General features: G+C 43.1%; 1 protein-coding gene across 10 annotated transcripts in view; it reads right to left on the minus strand.

The window, feature by feature from the left end:
- The window catches only part of LOC108143115 (polypyrimidine tract-binding protein 1), a 143653-nt gene that overhangs the window by 11930 nt on the left and 117035 nt on the right, over positions 1-14688 (minus strand). For 8 of the 10 annotated variants that reach the window (XM_041709028.1, XM_041709027.1, XM_041709026.1 and 5 more), the window contains 5 exons: positions 10773-11038; positions 2894-3220; positions 2530-2815; positions 1965-2158; positions 1351-1384 (listed from right to left, as the gene is read on the minus strand). In XM_041709028.1, coding sequence (XP_041564962.1) covers positions 1351-1384; positions 1965-2158; positions 2530-2815; positions 2894-3220; positions 10773-11038 — 1107 coding nt within the window. The remainder of the gene's footprint in view (positions 1-1350; positions 1385-1964; positions 2159-2529; positions 2816-2893; positions 3221-10772; positions 11039-14688) is intronic. The other 2 variants (XM_017267342.2, XR_005977591.1) reach the window with 2 other exon arrangements.

Genomic DNA, 14688 nt, shown 5'->3' on the forward strand with positions numbered 1-14688 from the left:
CAGGATGAGCACATGGTAAAGCATGTGTTTTGTGCTACATTCTAGCTCTCAGCTCAAAGGCGCTCGCTCTCTCACCCTTTGCTCCTGGGTCCTGGGCCTTAACAATGGAAACCAGCCACGAGCACACTTAATTCATGTAATTTCACACACACACACACACCAACGCACACGACAACGGAGGAGCAACAGGATGCCCAAGTTGCTGGTGATTCCACTGCAAAACCGCTTCTGACTGCGTGCGGTTTTACTTGTTGCCAGTTGTTGCTGCTTTGTTTTTAATATATGTATGCACAAGTACGCAGGACGACGTCGAGTGTATTCTCATTCTCATTGTTTTACAATTTGTAAGCAGAACTTATGACAGGATAAATGGCAGAAGGACCAGGACCAGACTGGCTAGCCCAAGAACGAATCCCGTTCCCAATTCAAGCTGGCTGATGGATATGCCAGTCCTGCTTCTGGCAAAAGCTATTAAAAAGTCATTTGCTGCCAGCTTTAGTAGGTTTATTCCATTTGGCAATACAATAAATACTGCCGCTTGCACACGGAAAAAGTGCAAAGCAGCATCTCTCCATTTGTATGGGTTTTATAACCTGATCAGGTTGCTCTAAATTTATTTACCTTTCTCACATGGACTATAGGCTTTTGCCCCTGCTGGAATATGATCGCTTTAAGCTAGAAGTAGATTTCTTACCCAACCAGGTCTAGAAGTTTACTGCTTTCGGTTGATGGTTCAATTTTATATTTCCCACATGGTAGATGCAATAAATGTGCAAACTGCCAGACATCCGTTGCATATCCAAATTTAGGTGTTTCCTGTTTTTAGGGCTTTTTCAATATTTTAAACAGTTTGTGGCGCATTTTTATAAGCTATTGCTTTGTTAACCCACGCCTTCACACCCAGCGCCCACACAAACCGGGTTATAAATAATTCATGGCACTTTTGCTGATTGCAAGTAAATGGCGTAAATGCCAACCGGAAACGAGTATAAACGGAGAACACAAGAAGTTACACGGAGCAAAGGAAAAGTTGTTGGTCTCGCTCGATTCGTACAGTGTAAATTCAATGAATAATCAAGTAAACTACTTATAAATTGTTTAAGGAGTGTAAATTTATGTGGTACATATTGTGGCCGGGCAAAGCTAGACAGGACAATAGGTATTCGCTTTTACTTTAGTTGAGAGACAGTACAGGAGTCAGATAGGGATAGAGGCAGAGATCAACTACGAATGGAAATGTGCCCACTGCAGCTCTCCCACTAGCAGTTGACCCCTAGCTTGGCCCGGTCAACAAACAAATAAAATCGGAAGAACTGGCAATTAATAGAGTAATCGTTTGTGCAGACGTACCAAAGAGGGTAAAGAGAGCATCAGGCGTGACCATCTACAGAGAAAAAGAGAAAATAGAGTTTGTCTTCAGTTAGCGAGAGTTTTGTTTCAGGTGTGTTACAAATAATAAATAACAAAGTAAACTTCAAACAGAAAATAATTAAATAAAATCACAGAGCATGATGGATTTGGACATAATGTTGGGGGCGCAAGGAAATATATAGAGGATAGAGGGAAAGAAAAGGCAAGAGTATTGACACTCAGGTTCAAGGCCTATCAAAAGATACACTACACATATTTAAACGTATACGAGTACAAATTAATAATTTAAAACCCTTTTTGAAATAGGCGACAAAATGTTAATAAAATTTGGAAACCGAAATTGACGTACAGGGAAAGCAAACTAATTTTAGTTTTGAATAAGCATGAAGAGTCTTTAAAATGGGTGATTTAAGTAATTATAGCTTATTGTTCTCTTTATCATTTTTTCCGCTTTCATCATATATTAAAATATACCATATATTTGCTCAAGTGTTACAAATACGGACAAATGAGTTTTTCCTTACTTAAAAAAAATGAGCATCATTAAGGGACCGTGGAATCTAAAAACTTTATAATCTGAAAACAACACTTACCTCCTCATTTAAATTCGAGACAAGCAGAACATTCGAGTAGCCGCGCATGGCAGGAGCGGCTGTCTGCAGGGCGCCGCTGTTGGCCAGCGAGAAAGCGGCCAAGTTGGGCAGGGCGTTGCTGTAGCCGCCGGTCAGCGGAGTGCCCAGGCCCAAGGCAAAGGGCGGCAGAACACCCGGGGCGCCTAGGCCGTTGACTGCAAGAAAATTAAAAAAAAGTTAGCTATCTGTCAATTCCAAGAGTTTCCGATTAGTTGCATGCCACTTAAGCTACGAATCGATAGCAAGTGAAATGGCAAAAAGTCAGAAACAAGTTAAACTAAGTAGAATTCTATGTTGTATAGATGTGTGATTTTCAGTGATCCAAAAAAGGATTTTTTTATATCAGAAGGATAAAAAAAGACACTTTAGTACATATTAACAGGACAAGCAATATCAAAAAAAAATCCCAAAAACTTTATAAAGTAGGTAAATTGAAAACGAAAATTTTTAAATTGTTTGGTGATAGCAACATGAAGCATAGAAAAAACATAAAGGAAAAGTCGGGAAAACGTTCCGCTCGTGTTACCTATTTTATCACCTGTGAGAGAAGGCCGCTGCCGGGCGGCGATCAGTAGGAGATCGTTGGTGTTCATCAGTCCGCCGGCGGTGGGCATGAGGTCCACCCCCGGTTCACCCGGCGGCAGCGCGGGGTTTGTGAAGTCGCGCGACTTGTCGTTGTTGTACTTTACATTCAGCGCCGTCAGCTTGCTGTTGTCAATGCGCAGGGTGCAGCAGCCGTTGTATATATTCTGCCCGTCCAGGAGCGACTTGGCATGCTGGGCGGAGTTGGCGTCCGGATATTGGATGAGGGCCTGAAGAGCAACGGAGTTTATTAGCCACACGGATTGGAAAAACAAATGACTTAAAGCAAAAACCTTGAGTGCTCTTACCTGGAATGAGTTGTTCTTGGTAAAGGTAACGATCTTCAGCACCTTACCGTAGCGCTGGAAGATCTGGTGCAGAATGTCCAGGGAGACGGGGTACATCAGCGACTCCACGATCACGCGGAGCACCGTGTTGGGTCCGCCGGCGGAATTCGTGTTGTTGCCGGCTGCGTTCACAGCGCTCGAGTTATTCTGCAAGATGCCCACGGCACTGCTGTTGCTGTCGCCGGAGCTGTTGGCATTGTTGCTGGTCGCATTGGAAGCGGCGCAGAGGGGTAGGGGCGATCCGGCCGCCGGAGACTGGATGCGGTAGTCGCTCTGGACAACCGAGTTCTGGAAAGAAAAAAAATAGTGTTATTTACTATTTATCATCAATTAATCAAAGCAACAAATGTATACATTCACAAAATGTATATATATAACTTTTCAGAAACTATTATAAAACCATAATATCAAGAAACAATTCTTTCATATTAACACTCAGTTATTCTTGACTCTACAACGATATCTATGTCAATACATAAGAAATTTAAAATCCAACCCAAATAACAAATTATTTTTATAGCACATGAGCATGCTAATCGTTTGCCCGCCTGTCGGGCAGTCAAAAACTCAGCGGTATCCTCAGCTGTACGGCTCGCTAACATAAATCTCAATCAAAATCAATATTATCAAGTATCGTTATAATAAAAGGAAAGCAGGAGTTCGGAGGTAGGTGAGTCTGCCGGTGACGAGGATGCTGGGCGGATGCCAGATACTCGTACTCGTAGTAAGCAACAAAAACTTCTTGCGTGAAATATACACGTTCTGTCGGAAAATAATTTAATGATATTCGGAAGTAAATTTATTCCTATTCGTGTTGAATTTTGATTTCGAAAATCATAACATAAACACATTCGACCGCCCACCGTTACCGACCCACTTGCCCCGATTTCCGTTCATCCTGCCCATTTGCGACGCGTTTTTTGTACGTTTGTCAGCAACAGGAGAGGCCTGTGGAGGCAATCCACCCCAGGCGAGCTATTTGTGTCTGCGTTCGCCTAGATAAATTCCATACCATTGGAAACAAAGAGCCGGGCGACGTGATCCTTACCTTCGCCTGTCTGCTAGTAGTCCAAGTTTGTAAAAATAATAAAAATTGATTAGAATTGCCGAGTGCCGAGCTGCGTGGCTACACAGGGCGTATGTGGCATGAGTGCCCCATTATGTGCGGCTGCTTCATCTTCGATTGCCATGCTGGCTCCAGATGCCTGTGGGATGCCATCAGTGGCTGTCGCTGGGTTTCCTTTCCGCTGCCCGTAATTTGATACTTCACTTTTCCTGATTATTACGATGACGATGATTTTGATTGTGTTAAAATTGGAATGTAATTGTTGAGAAGCTTTTGCCAATCTATTACTCATTCCATCCTGCCATCTCTGGTGGGCTTGTTTAAACAGAAAACTTGCTTAATAATAACTAGCTGTCAAGTGGTCATTTGGCAGGCGTTTAGGCAATTTGATAATTGTGTATAAGCTTGCACTGACAACTCTAGTAACTAAAATTGTGAGGTGGACTTTATATTTATGGCATTGCTCACTGAGAGAAAAGTTTTCCAATATAGATGGTGATTTTGTTTTGGAATTTTAGTTTTACTTAACAAAAAAGGCCAAATAAGAAAAAATCTAGTGTAGAAATATAGTTCATATCATATAATAGCTTAATATATCAAAATAATGTGGCACTCATTTTTCCGAGTATATTTAAGGCAAAGTAGTATTCACATTTCGAAACTCTAAGCCAAACCAAATGTTGGGAGCACTTGCATGCATATTAGGCTAAGTCATTCTAATTATCCTGCAGGTCGCTTGGCGATGACCGGGAAAGGGATGGGGAAAATTTAGGGACCACAACCAGCAACGTCATTAAACAGAACAAATCGTTGTGTGTCCGGCTGGGTTTGTATTGGACTTTGCTTGTCGCGGTTTTGCCTGTTAATGAGTCAATTGTGCGTTCTCCTTCCCGATTGTTGTTGTGGGCTGATTAGATATGCAAACACCCACACCGCTCATCATAGGGAACGACCTCACCACATTGTTATAATTTTATATCGATGGGCTGGGTGACTGCTGCTCCCCTCCCGCCCTCTTCTAATGGATTTTGCCACATTTGATAAGCTAAAATGCTTTGATAAGCGAAACGTATTGACAGCTTGCTGATAAGCACATTTATCGACCGATGCGTGTCAGTGGAAAATCTGGACAAAAGTCACACATGTCCCACTCCTCGGACATTAAACGCAAGCGGTATGAAAACAGAAATCAGGAATCTTTACCCAAGATTTACCCGTAAACTTTTGGATTCTCAATGACTCTTTAGAAAACTAAAATAGCCAACTTTAAATTTCAGTACACCAAGCACAGTCTTTATATGGTAGAGACAAAAACTATTCCGTAACAGTTCTCAACAAACTCGTCAATTGTTGTATGATTTTAATGCGGTTTTTGCATAAGAAATAAACGCGGAAAATGGCTGACAAAAGGCAAAAGCTCAGGGCTGAAACCGCAGCTCTACAGGCGCAAAAAATATTGACTCTGCTTTCACTTAAGGTTTTGCATAAATATTTTTGTGTCATAGCGCTTTCGTGTGCTGTTCTTTTTTCTTGAGGGCAGGAAGTTTATTTTCGCTGCAATGTCACCCGGAGTACCTTGGCTTTTCGCCCTTATTCCCCGTTCTCCCTGACAGGCACACTTTAAACTGCATGGCGAGTCCTTTCGAGCAGGAGTTGGACTCAAGTGTCGTCGCCCCTTCTCTAGAAGCCGAAGCGGGAGCTTAAGTGTTCGGGCCAAGTTAGAAAGTAGCTGCTTGGCCACAGTCTTCGCCGGAGCCCCCTGCTTATTGCCTTTTTGGCGCTCTACCCACTGAAACTTTTTTGGGCAACTACTACTACCAGTTATGAACTTGTGTAGTTAAGTTTTAAAGCTGAGCTCGGGATTATGTTTTACTTTGCTGTGGGTCGTTTATCTGCTGCGTGGTTTTTACGGTCAAGCCATAGAGATACAGTTGCATAAAGTAAAGGGCAGGAGCAGCGGTTTCAGTGCCAACAAACTATATTTGTGTTATTTATGCAAAAGGCGCACAAAAACAGCAACCCCGCCAAGTGTGTTAAAAGCCTTTTGCGAAAATATTCCACAAACACGACCATTAAACCGAACGGCTTAAATAAATACGAGTTACGCAAAGTAGCAAAACCCACTGCCCAAAAAATAAAAGTAAATACGCTTGCGAAAACAAAGAAGGGAAAGGAGAAAGACATTTTCGAGCAGCCGTAATGCAAAACTAATCAATACAATCAAAATATTGACACAGCCGCTGGAAAAGTCAGTGCATACATAAAGTTGTCAGTTGCCAGCCGGTTTGGTTACTAGGGTTTTCTGGGCTGGCGACGGTGCCACCGCTGTTATCCTGCTGCTCTCAGCCCTCTACTCTTCGCTATTTGGATCTCACGTACTCCGAAACAATGTAATTTAAATCCATTTTCAACACGTCGCCAATCAAAATGGCAAAAAGCTTTAGCGCAGCACAAGTATAAACAAATATTCGCATCCGCATAACTCAAAGGATCAGGAGCAGAAGACACAGTCACATACGCGATGCGATGCTCTGCTTTGCTTCTGCTCCTGCTCCTCGGCGCTGTTGTGAAAACAATAAGATTAGCTTACTTTTGCTTTCGACGGCAACGAAGAGTGATGTGCGGGCGGTCGGTTCGGTAAAGTAAACGTGAAAATAAAATGGGAAAACAGAAAAACAGCAAAGAAAAACACAAGCCACGCAGCGCATAGAAAAATAAACATTGAGCAGATAGCTGATAGCATTCAACGGATAGCACCTCATATGTGAAGTTATTTGCCTGTGCGAAATCCTTTAACTGCAAAAGCCTGAGAGTTAGACAAATAGCGTGCCGAAAGAAAAGGCCCCATAATCTGGTTTACCCGCTTTTACCCGCTTTTCCCCCCTCGGCATTGACAGCCTGTCTGCAGGAGGCGCAAATTAAATAACACATTGAGGTCTGTGTCGCTGAGCCCGGTTCATATTATTAATACCAAATCAAATGTACGGCATTATCCCCGATGCGATGCCCTGTTATTTATAGACATGCTGGCAGGGCATCAGACATCACAAATAAGACTTTGCTAATCAGTTTGATCCTTTCTGTGACCTAATCGCTTAACATTTGTATTAGTTCTGTGCTGTGCCAGTCGTCGTTTCCCTTCCACGTGTCAAACGCGGTGTAAATTAAGCCCACTTCTTGTTCGCAGCTAATTTTCATGTGTGTACTATTAATTGACAATTGCTGTCCATCCCTGGCCTCCTTTTGTGTTTTTCTTGGGCGAGTCACCATTGTTTGGCTGGGCAGGAGGCGTCCGTAAAATGTGGCCCTCTCTGTAGTCGGCCATTTAATTTAATTACAAGGTAACCTTATCACTGAAGGGAAAAAGAGCACCTACCGACGCACCACACAACACATGCAGAAAGCGCTTGGGACATGCATTTGCATTTGCACTGCGAGAAAACATCTCTTGTAAAACAATCCAACAATTTGAGAGTGTTTAAATTCTAAACAAAAATTTTCAAAACGGGAAGGCTTTGTTCTGATTTCTCTGTTTTCATTGTGATTTAATTTAACTTGATTATAATTTTCAATTTTTAATTCGTTTTTTTGGTGAGTGTTGTCCTGCTGTTGCAGTTTGGAGCCTATTCAATGGGCTGCAGTTGACCGACAGTTGTCTCGACTCCATTGTCCTTTTCCCCTTGGGCAGATTTGATGTTTCGGAGGCGAGTGCCAATTAAGATGATTACCATAATTTGCGTTCACCGTTGAACGCGCGACTCCTGCTGAGGTGATTTGCGAGGTCGTAGCTATCTTCACCATGAATGCAGCGATTAATCAATTGTGCGCATCTAATGATGCCCGAATGGCAGCGGAGGAGCCCTGGCAAATGTTACACTGGAGATTAGACCAGGGACTGGCTTCCCCTAGTTGCGAAATTATATTTCAATCTAATTCTTTGTGGGCCGTGGGGCTGAAGCCATTTCCCCGAGTGGCTGTCAACCCTTTTCGGTCGTAAAAGAGGTCGGGCTCAACAATTAATTTATCAAAATTACTCAAAACAAAACTGGGCCACAGAGCCAACAGATGCGCCCCACAGCTACACAGACAAAACAATCACATGTCAAATTTGAAACCCACTAAACAATGCCAGTTGCGGACCTTTGGGGTTGGGTTTTTGGATAGCAGTGAAGCTGGGTGCCTGAGTCGCTCTTGGGTTTCTGTGGGCAGCTCGTTGCGGTCGTAACCGCGTGAACTTGCCAGTGCATTTATCTTCATTTCTGGTATCTTAGTCAAGGGTCGCCTCACCATAGCAGAGCAGATGTGGAAACGCTAAGACGCTAGAGTAAGACATCAACGAAAATAGTCACAGAAAACCAGAGCCAGAACCAGAAACAGAGCTCTCTGGATGAAGGAGGAGCGAAGCAAAGGTGAAAGGACATCCCAACGACATGACATATTAGAATCCCGTTACGCAGCAGCAACAGCAGCGTTGCCGGTTGACTGCCAAATTGCCAACATAAATGTCAGAAGGGCGGGGAAAGTTGGGTGGTATAGCTGAAAAGATGCTACGAGGTTTTTCATTTCTGTTGGTTGGTTTTTCCTCCTATTTGTTTTATTCTCTATACCATGCAATCACTCAGCCGTTGAAATCACACATGTGTGCGACTAGATGTCTTCTTTCCTGGGTGTGTGTGAGTGTGGGAGATGATTTGGAAATCCTGTATTGCTGATTTGCTGTTGCTACTTTCTTCGCAGCTTTTGCCTTCAGGTGCGTGTCGCCTCCTTTGCTGGGGTTAAAATCTCTGGGGGCCATGCAATGGATTTGTCTTTGCTCGGTGGTGACGAAATGGAATTTACCTTCTCTTTTCCCCGAGTTTAAAGCATAAAACCTTTGCCAACAGGAAATTGACGAAAATTCCAAATTTACGGAAATACCCAACTAACGAGGGAATTAAAAAAGAGTTCTCCTGCTATTGCACAAGTCCCGCACTTGACAGCAAACGTCTCCCGCTTTTTCTCGTGTGATTTCTTAAGTTTTGCTGCTGCTGGGTCTGGGCGACGACAACAATTCGCTAAGCATCTTATCTGAAGCTTGCCACATTGCAGCGGCAACAGCGGCAGCAACACAAATAGCAAATGACAGGCGGCGAAATATGATGCAAAAATAAAGGAACAGTCAACAGTGGCTGGGCCAGGGCGCCAAACAATCAACTGGATGCTGCACAGGTGGGTCGCCAGACACAGGACACAAAAGGAAGAGCAGCACTAGCGGCAGCAGCAGGAAAACCCAAGACAAGACATTCGCACAATGGACATGGCCAGAAGAAAGAAAGCTGAATGAAATGAGAAATTGTATAAATATGTTGGCAGCAGCAGCGCACACAAGATTAAACCTCTTCCACTCGCACAAGCTCACTCTCCTGCATTTTAAGAGATCTTCCACTAGAGCAAGAAAGCGGTGGCGGCGTTGACTTTTCCACTCGTCTGACTTGTCTCACGTTGTCTGCGGGCTAGCAACAAGGCCTTTTACCAGGATTAGTAGCTAACAAGAGAAATCTGCCCACGCACACAGAGATGGAGCTGGAGGTACACACACGATGGTGGGCCACAGCCAAAAGGTAATCAGTGAAATGTAACTATATTGTTTGGTCTAGCTGCGTTGGTGTTGCTGTTGGTGTTGCTGCTGTTGCCTCCATTGTTGCTGCGGTGTCACCTTAGTCATAGGACCGCCCCCTTGGTCTGATTCTGGTTTTTGGCCCTCGTGTTGCTTTAGCTGCTGCTGCAGCCCCTTAACCTTTTTCGTTGTTGTTTGTGTTGTTTCTGCTGTTGCCGTTGCGATCTCTTTTTAAGTAGTTTGCTTTTGGGCTCACCACCACCAAATCCTCCACCATCACCTGGTGCACAGCCAACCAGCCAGCAAAGGTGACAAGCCCGCTTTGGGTTCTGTCCTGGCTCGATTGTTGTTGTTCTTTCTGCCGTTGCCGTTGCGGTCGCCCACCCACCAAACTTCCATTTCCATTTAAGTAATCAAAATATGCTTTTGACTCCGAGTTAAGCAGCTGGCATCTAGGCGCCGTGTGCTGGTCTCCTCAGTCGTTTGTCTCCTTGGTATGCGTGCGGTTTCATTTGTATTTTTGCTCTCCCCCTCACTCATCACTACTCACTCTGAATTTCTCTGTGTGAGTTGTCCGCAAAACCCAAAAACTATGCGTTTTACTGCTTTTGTCAGACACGTGTGTGTCTGTGTGTGTGCGGCCATGTGTATTTATTTGAAAGCTTTTTAAACTTTGTCAGTGACTTTGTGGCTTACGAAATTAAAATTAGAAATTGGTTTAGAGCACCCACAAATACAGGCATGCTCGCAAAGGATGTTTGAGTTTCTGTGCATTTATGATGGGTCCAAATCTCTTGAGGAACTGGTTTAAATTCCCCAGAAAGTGTAATTAATCAGACGGTTTGCAAGGCCGACCCACATTTGCATATAAATCGCAGTTGCTTCATTTGTTTTCCCTGGCCTAAAACTTAATGAGCCCATTTATAACACTTAAGACGGGAAGCGATACCAACAACAGATATCGGGTTATGGAGGAATTAAAGCTATGAAAGATTATCTTTTCGATGATTGGATATTATAACTATGGCTTATTAAGTTACACAAGAAATGTAATATGTTTAATGTTATCTATTATGAATAAATTAAGTACTTTTTGTCGTCAGTGTCTAAACAAAAGCGTTATGGAAATTAGACTAACAGCTTAAATAGAAACTATTATCTTTATTATCTGTACTTACATTGTGACTCTGATCCGTTTTTAGCTCGCGATGGTTCGAGAACTGCACGTAGACCATGCGTCCGCGCATCTGGGGCGGATTGACTGTGTAGCAGGACACCATCGACGTGGCGGATATTTCGTCGGCCATTTCGATGAACGCCTGGTTCTTGCCCTTAAGCACCAGCACGTTTGTCACACGTCCGAACGGAATGCCCAGGGCAATCACATCCGACTCACCGGACTCGTTTGGAATGTTGCGCAAATGGATGACTTTGGAGGCCTTGGCTGCAACGGAAAAAGGGGAAAATAACGAACGTTGTTTAACCAATTGAATATTAAAAAGGTGACAATTCCTGCAGGTCTCTCTCTCTCTCTCTCTCTCTCTCTCTCTCTCTCTCTCTCTTCGAGCAACATTCGCGTCTCTTTTGGGGCCATCTCCGGCTCACTTAATGGCCAGCGCTGTCTGCACTTCCGCTTCCGCGCTTCACCTAATTTGTTTTTTTTTTGTGGGTTTATTTGTTGGTTGCCTTTGTTGCCGAAATAGACTAGGACGGAGTAAATAAAAACGTTGATAACATGGCCAAACGCTGCCACATTTGTATACACTTTGCACAGTTAAACCCGCTGCAGGGGGCAGAGAGTGGAGAGTGGCACCGCCATAAATTCATTCATTGCACACCTTCAACGGCTGTGAATAATCCAGCAGCAACACGGCGACAATGTCCGGCACACAGACAACGTTTGAGGCTTTTAGGCGCTCGTCGTCGTTTTTGCAGCTTCTCTGCTTTGCTGTTGCCTCTCCTCGCCGGTAACTGGTTTGTTATTTTTGCATAAATAAAGCAGCACCACCTACTGCCACTCCCACAAAAGTGGTGCTGCACAAATGGGATTTAGGCTGCCTTTGGCCTGGTAGAGTTTGCAGCCACATTTCGAGGATATCCCTGCAACAGCACTGAGCGAAAGGTCTATCGAAAAAACAATGTTTGGAAGTACAAGAAAACGTGGACTAAGTAATTTATTTTTATACCCTTGCAGAGGGTATTATAATTTCAGTCAGAAGTTTGCAACGCAGTGAAGGAGACATTTCCGACCCTATAAAGTATATATATTCTTGATCACCATCACTTGGAGAGTCAATTTGGTTCTAAAGCTATCTGCATGAAACTTTCCCAAAAGTTGTCTTCCTATTCCAGGTAATAAATAGTTCGGAACGAGCTGGATCGGACGACTATAGCATTTAGCATATAGAAAATAAAAGAAATTTGTTGTTTTTCTAATTTTACGGTTTAAATTTCGGCTAAGTCGGATGACTATATCATACAGCCATAGGAACGATTGAATAATTGAGCTGAAAATCATCATGTTTCAAAGAATATTACATTTTTGCAATAGCTCAAAGGGTATATAAACTTCGGCTTGCCAAAGCTTGCTTCCTTTCTTGCTATCATTACTTTTAAAGTCAAATAATTTCTCTTCAAACAATCGAGGTAATCTTTTATCAGTTTTCGATATAACTCTTTTGGCAAGTGCACTGCCCCAAAAGTGCCTTAAAATTTTATAAACAAAGGCAAACAAATTTGCCACTCTTTATGTGAAAATGCAGTTTCAGGGGGATAGGTGGTATGCTAGAATCTGTCTGGCGCTTAGTCAACACCTGTTAATGTGTTGGACTGTGCGCTTTTTATTTTCTGTGGCACCTGCAAGAGGAAAGTTGGCTGTTCATATGCAAATGAAATGCAGTCGCCTCCTTCCCTCTTCCGATTTTAACGCTCTGGTGTTTGCTAAACAAACCGACACATGGTCAGAGATAGACCACGCTGTACGTGTAGTTCCGCAAAACACTCCATATGTCGATTTAATTATACCCGAATTTAAAGTGAACTTTACTTGGAACTATAACAAGAAAATAAATAAAACAGCAAGCATGTTATTATTTTAAATAATTTAATATTCAAAACTTCTATAATTTGAAGTCATTAAAATGACTATACTTTGACTGCCCCAAAAAGTGAGCTACGATTTTAAGATTGAGATAAATTGATATTTCTGAACTCCCTTCCATAACTCATAATGTAAAAGGGTCATTATCCGGCCAATTCCCCATATTTAATCACAGCCCAGACGCTGGGGGTCAATGTTCCAATTTATTTCACAATGCTAGAAATCCGTTTCGCAGGACCTGAATCGGTTTTCACCCTAAGCCATTTTTTACGAACCTTTGCGCCTGCAAAAGGGAAAAGTCGAGCAACTTCGAGAGGCTCGAGTCCCGAGTTCCGAGTCCCGAGACTCGAAGTGCACTCTGTGAACTCTCTGCCCGCCGGTCAATGCTGAAAACAACTAATCGGAAATTACACTTTTTGATTAGTTCGAAACGGAAATGAAGTCGAAACGAAATTATGCAGTTGGGCCAGGACCTGTGCATCGTTATAGTTTGGTATTCAGTCGACCGAAGGGAGCTCAAAAATTTATTAAAAATCAATGGGTAACAGCAGGGCGATGAGATCTGCTCCATCACACTGCCGCCCCGCAACTCTCTATAAATAACAGCCGAAATCGGAAAAGACTTGGAAAACTGCTGTGAATCGAAACTAAATAAAAAGTGAGGACGGACGGACGGGCGCGCCGGAAATGTTCTGCACGAGACAAACAACAAATCAAGTGCCGTTGGCCGGCCAGTTACGGAAAAAAACGTCGACGGCAAAAATATGTAAAGGTATCTATCATGCATGATGCCGTTGTCCTGGACTGGCGAAATTTTTGGATTTTTCGACGTTTCAGCGACTGCAACTCAATTTGTTTTTTCTACTCTTTCTTTTGCCACATTTGTGCCAAAACGATGTAAACGCCGCTGCCTGATAGTGTGTAACTAGAAATGTCATTGCAATGAGCGAATCAACAAGCGTTGCAGCTGTTGAAGCCTTCGGCTTCTGCACTGGCTCCAACAAAGACGAGCGGAATAATTGAAAAGGAAGATGGTGCCGAGCGCTGACGAGAACCGGAAACACAGCCAAAAGCCCGGCAGCTACAACTTCTACTGGCGAAAAATTGCAGTTTGAATCATGCTTTGTTGGTTTGGGGATCGTGGCCTGCGGGCAGATTTGTTAGCAGTTATGGCATTGCTGCTTTTTAATTAACAGCGAGCCAACCAATATTTGCGCAGCAAACAATAAATGCAATTGGGGCAGACTTTAAATTAATCATGAGTTTAATAATTGCTGTTGCTGCTCGAGAGATTCAGCGGGGCACTGATACTCTGGGATAATTATGGTACAATGCTAAATCAACAAGACCCGAAATGCATTAACTGCCGTGGCTGAAAAAAGTGCAGCGATAAAATTTGCATTCGATAATGATGATGCTGGCGCTGCCCGTTGACTGTCAATGCTCCACAGACGATATGAATAGCAATCATTCGCTCGGCTGCGCGTTAAAATGAGCTGCAAGGACGTAGGGCCAAAGCTCAGCAGTATTAATGACCCTTACAAACACACTGTGCGAAAAACGGTGAAAGTGCCCTGGCCAGTCGTTTTCAATTAAGCGTACACACACACCCTTACCACTCACAATGAATTGCACGAAAAATATACATAAACTATTTATAGCTAATTGAAAAGTTTACAAACTGTAATTGAGTTCGGATGACGTTGGTTGGGAAGTAATGAATGGTCAGTATGTCCATCGAGGCGTATGTGTAATAATTTCCTCTACTCCCTGTTCGGTCATGATGCGCACCAAGTTAATTAATGACAATTTAAATTCATAAAGCAAACAGAAACCCCAAACGAAAAATGTAAATGAAAATGAATGGAAAAAGCGAGTCGAACAAAAGGAAAAGGCTTTCACAAGGGCCGGGGTACCTGGCGTTCAGGATAAAATAAATGCTGATTGTTAATAACAATTAAATTTATGCTTACATGGCGGGCGGCATTTAATGA

The sequence above is a fragment of the Drosophila elegans genome, unplaced genomic scaffold (genome assembly GCF_018152505.1).
Source record: "Drosophila elegans isolate 14027-0461.03 unplaced genomic scaffold, ASM1815250v1 contig_468, whole genome shotgun sequence".
NCBI lineage: Eukaryota > Metazoa > Arthropoda > Insecta > Diptera > Drosophilidae > Drosophila > Drosophila elegans.